The sequence below is a fragment of the Schistocerca serialis genome, chromosome 8, assembly GCF_023864345.2.
Source record: "Schistocerca serialis cubense isolate TAMUIC-IGC-003099 chromosome 8, iqSchSeri2.2, whole genome shotgun sequence".
Lineage (NCBI taxonomy): Eukaryota > Metazoa > Arthropoda > Insecta > Orthoptera > Acrididae > Schistocerca > Schistocerca serialis.
Genome location: NC_064645.1, coordinates 299,659,821 through 299,671,976, shown reverse-complemented (window position 1 = coordinate 299,671,976; position 12,156 = coordinate 299,659,821). Strand labels below are relative to the sequence as shown.

The window sequence follows — 12,156 nt, the reverse complement described above, 5'->3', positions numbered from 1 at the left end:
TAACGCCAGAATTCCGCACAGGCGGGAAGTGGCTGGAGGGACATGACCGGCAGAGGGCCGCTCGTACCCTGCGCTACTCCGCTGCAAGCAAAGAATGATAAAATTCCATAACAGTGGATGATCTACATTCTCTGATTAATGCAGTCTATGAAATGAATTTCGCAGCTTGTGAGAAGATGATGAGATAGAGAAAGCATATGAAGATATTGAAAGGGTGATATGATGTGTAAGAGGAGATAAAATTCATGGGGGACTGAAACGCAGTTAAGGGAAGGAGCAGATGAAATGATTACAGGACAGCATGTGCTTGGGACAAGGGGTGAGAGAAGAGAAAGACTAATTGATTCTGTAATAAATTTAAGTTAGTAATAGCGAATACTCTGTTCAAGAACCACAAGAGGATGAGATATACATGGGAACGACCGGGTGTTACGTGAAGCTTTCAATTAGATTACCTCATGCTCAGGTAGGGTTTCCAAATTCAGATACTGTACTGTAAGACGTACCCAGGAGCAGATATAGACTCATATCAAAATGTAGTAGTGATGAAGAGGCTGAAGTTTAAGACATTAGTCAGGAATAATCAATGTGCAAAGAAATGTGATACAAAGAAGTGGAATACAGAAGTTCTAAGGAAGTTTTCTAAGGCTATAGATACAGCAATAAGGTATAGCCTAGAACGCACTACAGTTCAAGAGGAATGGTCATCTCTAAACAGGGCAATCACAGAAATTCAAAATAAAAATAAAGGTACAATCAAGGTAACTGCGAAGAAACGGTGAGTAACAGAAGAAATACTTCAGATGATCGCTGAAAGAAGGAAGTACAAAAATGTTCAGGAAATACAGGAATACAGAAATAAAAGTCACTGAGGAATGAAATAAATAGGAAGTGTAGGGAAGTTAAGACGAAATACCTGCATTCAAAAGCATAGGTACAATCAAGTAAATGCGAAGAAACCATGACTAACAGAAGAAATATTTCAGATGATCGATGAAAGATGGAAGTACAAAAATGTTCAGAGAAATACAGGAATACAGAAATAAAAGTCACTGAAGAAATAAATAAATAGGAAGTGTAGGGAAGCTAAGACGAAATGGCTGCATAAAAAAGTGAAAAACTCGAAAAAGATATGATTGTCGGAAGAACCGAGTCAGCATATAGCAAAGTCCAACATTTAACGCAAGGGCGGCAACATTAAAAGTGCAACGGGATTTTCCTAGCTAAATGCAGAGGAGAATGCGGAAAATTGAGGATCTCCATGAGGGGAAGATTTGTCTGAGTCGATTTAGAAGAGATATCAGAATCAGAATAAGAATTTAAAAGATCTAAAAAAAGGTAGAAGGGATGGATAACATTCCATCAAAATTTCTAAGAGCTTTGGGGAAGTGGTAACAAAACGACTGTTCACGTTACTGTTTAGGGCGTATGAGTCTATCGACATACCATCTGACTTCCGGGAAAATATCACCCACACAATTCCAATGATTGCACGAGCTGACAAATGCGAGAATTATCGCACAGTCAGCTTAATAGGTCAAGCATGCAATTTGCTGACAAGAATAAGATACAGAAGAATGGAAAAGAAAACTGAAGATGTGTTAGGTGACGATCAGTTTCGCTTTAAGAAATGTAAAGGCAATTCTGACGTACCTATTGATAATGGAAGCACGACTAAAGAAAAATCAAGACACATTCATAGGATTTGTTGACGTGGGAAAAGCGCACGACAGTGCAAACGATACAATATATTCCGAGTTCTGAGAAAAGTATTGGGAGAGATGTATATTATACAGTATGTACAAGAGCCAAGCGGGAATAATAATAGTGGTCAACTAAGAACGAAGGGCTCGGATTGAATAGGGGGTAAGACAAGAATGTAGTCTTTCTCTTCTACCGTTCAATTTGTATATCGAAGAAGTAATGACGGAAATGAACAAAAGATTCAGCAGTGGGAATAAAATTCAACGTGAAAGAATATCAATGATACGATTCGCTAATAACTTTGCTATCCGGAGTGAGAGTGATGAAGAATTAAAAGATGTGCTGAATGGAATGGACAGGCCAATGAGTGCAAAGTACCGACTGAGAGTAAATCGAGGAAAGACGACGGTAATGAAAGGTATCAGAGATGAGAACAGCGAGAAACAAAACATTAGGATTGATGGTCACGAAGTAGATGATGTTAAGGAATTCGGCTTCCTAGGAAGCAAAACAACCAGTGACAGACTCAGCAAGGAGAACATCAAAAGCAGACTAGCACTGGCCAGTAGCAAACATAGACCTTAATGTATGAAAGAAATTTCTGAGAAAGTACGTTTGCAACACAGCATTTTAAGGTAGTGAAACCTGGCTTGTGGCCGGCCGGAGTGCCAGAGCGGTTCTAGGCCCTACAGTCTGGAACCGCGTGACCGCTACGGTCGCAGGTTCGAATCCTGCCTCGGGCATGGATGTGTGTGATGTCCTTAGGTTAGTTAGGTTTAAGTAGTTCTAGGGGACTGATGACCTCAGATGTTAAGTCCCATAGTGCTCAGAGCCAAACCTGGACTGTGGGAAAACCGGAACAGAAGACAATCTAAGCATATGAGGGAAGGAAGTTTGTGAAAAACTCTGACAAGGCCTAGCTTAATGTGAATAAACTATTCGATATTGTACTTCAACAGATGCAGATAATAATCACTCGTTTATGCGCATTTCTGTCTACTGTTACTCAGCCTAAAAATAGTAATTCCTTAGCCTGGCCATCCTGCGCCCCTCTGTCCTACTAAGACATAATGGCTTGTTCACATCTTACTTTGCCATGGAGAAGTCACAAAGAACAGTCATTAATACACCCAGAGAATTAACAAGCTTCATACATGCAAGGGAATGAATGACACAATTACATAGATGAATTGGTGAACGATAAAGATATTCCATTTACATCACAACCGAAACACCACGTGTTAACTGCTTATCCACGTCTACACGTATGTCCAGGAATGAAGAGGAGGCTGAGACTATCTGTATGTGAAAGAAGTAAACTACAGTCCAATTCACGAACGATAGCCGTTAGCGCAGATCGAGGAACAGACGGGGACTGCATTGTTGCCAGTTCCGAGCGACAATTATGATACATGTACTGACGGCCTTTGCTCTTAAAGATAACGTGTATTCTGAAAATTAAGTCTCTCACTTGATTTTGTAGAATTTGTCGTAACAAATGGACTAAAAATTCTCCAAATAACTTGCTATGATCACGTCCAATACTCCCACTAACTACGATTTTCACAGCAGAGAACGAAAAACTCTGCCGAACATTCTTTGTCTGTTGCAAAATGCATGACGGAGGTGCTTAAGACATGTTTAAACTCGACCGCGTCGTTCGTTACTCCAAGTATAACCACCTGGTGCGTCTGACACATGTACAATCTTTTCCTACTAAGTAGTTCGCTTAAGAATCCCTGCATCCGACCACCTTTTTCATTATTGCTCAGATGAACACGAGTCTCATTTTCATCGCCGTCCCGGACAATGTGCGACATATCATTATCCCCTGTGTTGTTAGCGCTGTCGATCACCTAGCACGAAAATTATTTGAGACACGCGCTGAGAATCGCCGAAGTTTACTCTGTAAGAAACATCAGCAGACGGTCAATCACTGCCTGCTCAATGAACTTTGGTCGAATGAAACAGCAGCCTGCTCCGGGAGATAATGCTTCCGTTAAGACAACAAGATGGTTGCGGTGTGTTTGTCAAAGACGCTACCATCATAACTGGGCGCCGCTGCGGTCAATTAAACTCTTATAAGTGCACGGGTACCGAACCTGTTCCCAGCAGCAAAATGCCGACTTCCGGTTACAGCAGCTGGGCTTCTTGAAACTCTTAAAGCTCCGTCCATGTGTCTTCGGTTTATGTTGAAGACGGCGTTGTCAGCCTCCTTGCGCTTCTGTAGTCCATGCTCACATTGACCTGAAACAATGTCAGCTCACTGCCCTCTTCTGTATTCTCCAATTTTAATTGTCTGTACCTCCAGGTATTTTGAGGCTTCGAAAACTTAAGAATTTGCGAGATTTAAGGTGTAATCAAAATTTAACGTACTTTTTAAGTACACGTGTGGAGGACCCGCTTTTTTTATTTATTTAGGATCAGTTGCTTTTTTCCGCACCATGTAGGTATCTTATCTAAATTATTTGGCCATTCATTTTGATATTACTATGTCTGTAGTAGATAGTACAAGGCGGCATGATTTGCGAACAATCTAACAGGACTGTGCAGGTAAAGACCTGATTTATTAATATAGATTATGAACAGCAGAGGGCGTGTCACACCCACCTGGCGAGCTTTCGAAATCAATTCCATTACATGACTTCCAGTCAGTTCCTATTAGCTGGGACCTCTTTGACAAGAAATAACAAATCCAGTCACACAACTGGTAAGCTATACTACTGGCCATTAAAATTGCTACACCAAGAAGAAATGCAGATGATAAGCGGGTATTTATTCGACAAATATATTATACTAGAACTGACATGTGATTACATTTTCACGCAATTTGGGTGCACAGATCCTGAGATATCAGTACCCAGAACAACCACCTCTGGCCGTAATAACGCTCTTCATACGCTTGGGCATTGAGTCAAACAGAGCTTGGATGGAGTGTACAGGTACAGCTGCCCATGCAGCTTCAACACGATACCACAGTTCATCAAGAGTAGTGACTGGCGTATTGTGACGAGCCAGTTGCTCGGCCACCATTGGCCAGACGTTTGCAATTGGTGAGAGATCTGGAGAATGTGCTGGTCAGGGCAGCGGTCGAACATTTTCTGTATCCAGAAAGGCCCGTACAGGACCTGCAACATGCGGTCGTTCATTGTCCTGCTGAAATGTAGGGTTTCGCAGAAATCGACTGAAGGGTAGAGCCACGGGTCATAACACATCTGAAATGTAACGTCCACTGTTCAGAGTGCCGTCAATGCGAAGAAGAGGTGAACGAGACGCGTAACCAACTGCACCCCATACCATCACGGTGGGTGATACGCCAATATGGCGATGACGAATTCACGCTTCCAATGTGCGTTCACCGCGATGTCGCCAAACACAACTGCGACCATCATGATGCTGTAAACAGATCCTGGATTCATCCGAAAAAATGACGTTTTGCCATTCTTGCACCCAGGTTCGTCGTTGTGTGCACCATCGCAGGCGCTCCCGTCTGTTATGGAGCGTCAAGGGTAATCGCAGCCACGGTCTCCGAGCTGATAGTCCATGCTGCTGGAAACGTCGACGAACTGTTCGTGCAGATGGTTGTTGTCTTGCAAACGTCCCCATCTGTTGACTCAGGGATCGAGACGTGGCTGCACGATCCGTTACAGCCATGCGGATAAGAAGCCTGTCGACTGCTAGTGATACGAGGCCGTTGGGATCCAGCACGGCGTTCCGTATTACCCTCCTGAACCCACCGATTCCATATTCTGCTCACACTCGACCAACTTGAGCAGCAATGTCGCGATACGATAAACCGCAATTGCGATAGGCTACAATCCGACCTTGTTTCACCAGGCAACGCCGGTCAACTGCTGTTTGTCTATGAGAAATCGGTTGGAAACTTTCCTCATGTGAGCACGTTGTAGGTGTCGCCACAGGCGCCAACTTTGTGTGAATGCTTCGAAAAGCTTATGATTCGCATATCACAGCATCTTCTTCCTGTCGGTTAAATTTCGCGTCCGTAGCACGTCATCTTTGTGCTGTAGCAATTTTAAAGGCCATTGGTGTACTTCACAGACACGCAGTCGGGCCAGAAACCGCTTGTGACGCAGAACGTCAAATGATTTATGGAAACCTAGAAGTGTGTGATCAACTTGAAATCCCCTGCCGATACCACTCATTACTTCATCGAAAGAAATAGTAGAATCTTGATATGATTAGATCTAAATTCTTAAAGGTTGTTAACTGACCAAGTTACATTAATTTAATTTAAACCATCAAACGGACGTTTATTGACCATTTCGAACCTCGGGATATCGCCTCTTTGATTGAGAGATAGTAAAGATGTACTGCTACAGCTCGGTTTCGACGTTGCGACAACACCTTTCAGACCTGATGCGTTACCACAGTCGCCCGGGGCCGACAAATGTTCGTAGCCCATAGAGCCGTGCTGGTGTGGCACACAAATCAGCTGCGTCCGCGCGAATTAGCGGCCCATCACCAGCCGTTACTCTCACCAAACACGGTGCTGGCCAGCACGACTTCCGACGCCACGCCAAGCTTCCAAACACGGGGCCATAGGCGGGAACACAGGTCGAAGCACAATAACCTCAGTGTGTGCTGTGCTTCACTCACAACAGTTCCTAAAACTGTGCTCCATTCTGTCTGGCTGTTTACTAGGGCTCTTCCCGTAGTATTTGTTGTTATCGTTCCACATAGTGACCGATTGGGTTCTGGCCCAACTAAGATCATTGTTGCTGAATCCTTAGTTTGGTATCTTTCATGTTTAAGACTTCGAGGCACTAACTAGTTTTGAGACTGTCAATGTATATTGTATTCCGTAAATAGTAGTAAAACAAATCGCTTTCTTACGTTACTCGTCATTGTCAGCTCTTACAGTCCAAGTCACTTTTGCTGCGTCAACTCTGGGAGTAGTACTACACTTTAAACGAGGGAAAAGCAATGAAAGAACGAAACATTACAGAGAATGGCAGAGCTGGAAGGGGAAATAGATGAAAATATTGTTGTATCTAATGAAAGTGTTGTATTCCAAATTAATGCCCTCGGGATATCTAAAGTAATAGGAAGTTTACATGTATGCCTGGAGCAGACCTTTATAATGAACTGAATTGCTGACAATTGAAATAGCAAGCTATAAAAATCTTGTGGACTAAAAGAATACCATTTCTTAATCACACTCATTTGCAAAACTTAAGGACAAGGTAGATAAAGTATTGTAACTACTCTGTGGAAACAAAGAAAAGTGCGGAAGCATGTTATCGAAAGTCGTCGTGCACAGGAACTTCGTAGTCGTATGGCGTGATGTAAGCGTTATTATAAAGCCAGATGATGTGAACCTTGCAACACGACGGAGTTCAAGACATGGGTTCAAATGATTCAAATGGCTCTGAGCACTATGGGACTCAACATCTGAGGTCATCAGTCCCCTAGAACTTAGAACTACTTAAACTTAACTAACCTAAGGATATCACACACATCCATGCCCGAGGCAGGATTCGAACCTGCGACCGTAGCGGTCACGCGGTTCTGGACAGAAGCGCCTAGAACTACTCGGCCACAGCGGCCGCCTCAAGAAATGGGAAAAAGACACTGTGTGTCAATGAGTGAGTAGTTATTGTGGTTGTGTACTTCATTACAAAATGGCCAGGAGACCACATTTGGCTTATTTCACAGGGGTGGAATCATCGGGAAACTGGAAGAAGGACGAAGTGTGACGATTCTAGACCAAGAGTTCTGTATGCTCACAGCTTGTTTCACAAGCAGGGGGAACGTTCCCAGCCAAAGGCACTGCAACGCGAAGGAGAGGCGATGGTCGACCACGGTAAAAGTACGGCAGCAGACGACCGATAGTGCAAAAGGCAAGAAGTCACCCGCATCAAAAAGCGGGTTCAATTTTAACCAACTTAACAGGTCTACAAGAACGCATTTTCTAGCTGCACAATGGCACAGGGACTGCATGGCTGTGGTCTCTTTGCCGGACGACCAGCCCGTTGAGACTCGCACGTTTATGGCAGCGTTTGCTGTTAAGACAAAAGCATACAGACAGGATCGCCGAAATGTGGGGCAGCGTGCTCCTCTCGGGTTGGAACTGATTCAGTCTGAGTGGTGAATCTGGACGAGGAACATTGTCGAACAGGATCATATTAGGGGTCCACGTGTTATGTTGTGTGGAGGCATAATGTTGAAAGAACGTTCTGACCAAATTTTTGTACACGGTACAACACTGGGAAACGTTATCGTGACACACTCCTCATAACGCAAGTGCGTGTCTTCAGGAGTAATTCAGCCCAGAATTAATTTTTGTGGATGACAGTGCATGACCGAATCGAAATGTGCAAGTCGAGGAGCTGTTGGATGTTCGTCGAATGGAATGGATTGCCCGTTCCCGACTGAAATCCCATAGAGCACTATGGGGTGCACTGCTAAGACATACTGCAACACGTACATGTACCCCAACGACCATTCAGCTATAATTTGTCAGCGGTGCTGGTGAAGGAATCTATCTTCCTCCCACAAGAACGTCTTACCTACGTCGCAGAGCACGTGTTGCCCCCACGTGTTGATAACACGTTAAGAACGACGTCCCACGTTTTGTAACGCCCAGCGACAATCACAAATCGCGGTGACTTCAGTATAAATCTTACCTGTGAACAAATGTGTCTGTTCGTCTTTCGGTTAGGTGCTGTGCTATAATGTTCCAGTCCTTTCTATGCACCGTCCATTTGTCATGTTTTGTTATGTTAAATGTTATGTCATATTATGTTATGTTATATGGTTATGTTAAATGGCGATGACACATCATGCGTAAGTTACTTATGTCCTTATATTTTGCACAATACTGCATAGAGCTAGTGTGGATGAAGGGTTACTAAGAATAATAGGCGAAAAAAGGACTACTTGGGGAGCCTTCAGCACATGTAGATAGAAGTTAACAGACCCATTGGTAACGGATCTGGAAATCGAAATCTGCATGAGAAATAGAGCAAATTGTAACTTCCTGGCACATTAGAACTGTGTGCCGTACTAAGACTCGAGTTCGAGTGTCGGTCCGACACACAGTTATAATCAGCCAGGAAGTTTCATATCAGCGCACACTCCGTTGCAGAGTGAAAATCTCATTCTAGAGGAAATTGTGCTAAACAGAATTAAAGAGGCTACTGGAGTAGGAGGTAAAAACATTGCCACACATAATAGTAAAGGAGGAGATTTACCACATAACTTGAAATACAAATGTGTCAATGAATAATTCTATTCCTATCTGTCACATCTTCTGATGGAACTTGAAAAGCATCATTTATTACGATAAGAAATTAAGTTGTGGAGTGAGACAGAAGTTATTGACAATAGTGCGTCCCGACAGTACACAAAATTTTATTTGCTGCATCTCAGTGATGTTCATTGGTTTGTTTACCAAGCGAAGTGGCGCAGTGTCTACCACACTCGACTCGCATTCGGGAGGACGACGGTTCAATATCGCGTCCCCCCAATCCTGATTTTGGTTTCCCGTGATTTTCCTATATCGCTCCAGACAAGTGCCAAGATGTTTCCTTTGAAAGGGCACGGCCAACTTCCATCCCCGTCCTTCCCTAATCTGATGAGACCAATGACCTCGGTGTCTGGTCTCTTCCCCTAAGCAAACCAACCCAACCCCTCATTGATGCCGGCCGGAGTGGCCGAGCGGTTCTAGGCGCTACAGTCTGGAACCACGCTACCGCTACGGTCACAGGTTCGAATCCTGCGTCGGGCATGGATGTCCTTAGGTTACTTAGGTTTAAGTAGTTCTAAGTTCTAGGGGAATGATGACCATAGTGCTCAGAGCCATTTGAACCCTCATTGGTTTGTTAACATTATCTTGCATAGACACGACACGTGACGGTTTGAAGCACCAACACAGCTGAAAAAATGGTTCAAATGCGTCTGAGCACTATATGACTTAACATCTGAAATCATCAGTCCCCAAGGCAGGATTCGAACCTGTGACCGTAGCGATCGTGCGGTTCCAGACTGAAGCACCTAGAACCACTCGGCCACAGCGGCCGGCTACAAACAGCTGAGTGTGCAATGTATAATTTACAGCAGAGACCTGGTAAGCGAGCCTGTGGAACTGAGGCTGGAGCGCGGCGATGTGCCTGATGCGCACCAGCCACGTGCCCTGTGTGTCTATGAGGCTGAGCGTGAGCGTGAAGCTGTCCAAGTCCGACGTCCCCCCGCGGAAGAGGATGACCGCCTGCGAGCACACGAAGTAGATGAAGGCCAGCGTCACGGCCGCGTTGGCCGCTTGGTAGGCGCGGGAGGCCAGCGGGCCGGCGCGCGGGTGGCGCATGGTGCCCGTCCAGTGGAGGAACGTCAGCAGGTAGTCCAGGTCGCACGCCTCCTGCGCCGCCGCTGCCGCTGCCGCCGCCGCCGGCTGCTCCACAGGCGCGGTCTGCATAGTGGGCGGGCGTCGCGTCGACCCTCAATGTGTAAATAAACCATCAACGTATTTTAGGTGCTAGGAAATACAGCCTTTATATTCTGCTAGCAGTACGTTGGGGGCGCTTTGGGGGTATCCATTCCTTTCGTTGTTGAAGGCGAGGAAATCTTTTTTCAATAAAGGTGTAAGACATGTATATTTCTATTGTCTATTGTCAAACCACAATTTATGAAAGAAGTTTCTATTTTATTAATAAGATTAAGTAGGAACAATTAATATTTGTCATTTTGGAAATAATTGTGGTAGCAGGGAATGACTGCACCAAAGTATTGTTGATGGGAGAGGCCGCACATTGATATAATTTTAAAAAGAGCGGGAGGGACCGCGTATGGATATATTTTAAGCAAAGAGCGGGAAAGACCGCGCATTTATACATTTTGTAATGGTAGCAGGTATAGTCTGCACCAAAAAGCATTGCTGGCGGGAGAGACCACACTTTAGCGTTCGTAGGAAGTCAGTAGTAAGCGAGATGTGAAGCGAGTCGGTAGCAGGTCTGAAGCGAGAGGTTGAGAGGAGCGGTCTGCCTGCCAGTCACCATCTATGATTTACAAGAGATTATAAACAGATGTACAGAGACATCAGTTAACTATTATCAAAAGAGGAACTAATATTATTGAATTATTTTTTTGAGAAACTCAAGAATACTGAAGGTATGTTTGCGCAATGCTAGTTGTAAGATTATTGTAGAAAGTAAGTCCCATTTGAACGTTTGTAAAATCATTTCATTCAGAATATAATTAATTTTTGCCAGCAATATTGCATTACTGATTATAATCCATCTCAAAAACCATCACCGTAAAACTTAGCAAAATTTAATTGTTGTAAAGAAAAAGTTAAACTATGAATTATGTAACTTCAGTCAAATTAATTAAAGAACAACGGCGACTTTGACAGCTCACCAGCAGCTAATAGAGTATAGTAAAACAGAGTAAGTATGTTCATGTCGCATTTTGATGTAACAGTCAGATGGCGATGCAGTAACAGTAAAAAAGGAAAGGAACAGTTTTGGGCTATTGCACGTAACGACTGAGGGCCACAACGACGACACATTCTATGTTTCGTCGAAATAATCAGAAAATCACTTTTAATAAGCAGCATTTAAATTTGTATGCGAAGATTGAGGAAGAGAATTAATTTCAAAGGGAAGATCTCATTTCTTATTACTAAGCAAGAGATAGACATCCTAAGGGAAGGTTTAATATGTTATTGTAGTAGGGATGGTTGCGTAACAAAAGAGATATTAAGGAGACTGGAAGGTTTCACTGAGATATTGAGGAGACGGGAAGGTTTCAAAGGTGCTCCATTGGTATAACATATTTGTAAAGAAATGTGGAACAAGTTGTGGAAAGTTTTCGTCTGGGGCACACCATTGTATGGAAGCGGAATGATATCCAAGAGAATTCTGGAGAAGGACCTACGACCGTTTAAAATGTGTTGCTACTGAAGAAAGGTAAAAATGAAACGGACAGGTACATATACGAATGCAGATGTACCAAAAAAGCAAGTCACGAAACAAGTCTATTGAAGACCCACACAAGAAGAGGTAACTCGTTAGTTCAAATGGCTCTGAACACTATGGGACTTAACATCTTAGGTCATTAGTCCCCTAGAACTTAGAACTACTTAAACCTAACTAACCTAAGGACATCACACAACACCCAGCCATCACGAGGCAGAGAAAATCCCTGACCCCGCCGGGAATCGAACCCGGGAACCGGGCGTGGGAAGCGAGAACGCTACCGCACGACCACGAGATGCGGGCAACTCGTTAGTGGGACAATCAAGAAATGGTAACCTGACGCCGGAAGGGCCAGGTGGATAGAATTGCAGGGAAAGGTAAAATTATGTTGTATAGTATGTTATGTGTAGATAGAAAAAGTAATGAACAGGTCTTAAGAGAAGTGAATCAGAACAGAACGCTGCCAAATTATATAGGAAGAAGAAAATAAAAAAAAATGATAGAGCACATAATGAGA

The 12,156-nt window shown here is 43.7% G+C and overlaps 1 protein-coding gene across 1 annotated transcript in view; it reads right to left on the bottom strand.

The window, feature by feature from the left end:
- LOC126416978 (odorant receptor Or2-like) overlaps positions 1-10,138 on the bottom strand; it is a 66,669-nt gene extending 56,531 nt beyond the window's left edge. Inside the window, exon 1 of the mRNA XM_050084863.1 lies at positions 9,782-10,138. Coding sequence (XP_049940820.1) covers positions 9,782-10,138 — 357 coding nt within the window. The remainder of the gene's footprint in view (positions 1-9,781) is intronic.
- Between the last annotated feature and the right edge of the window lie 2,018 nt (positions 10,139-12,156).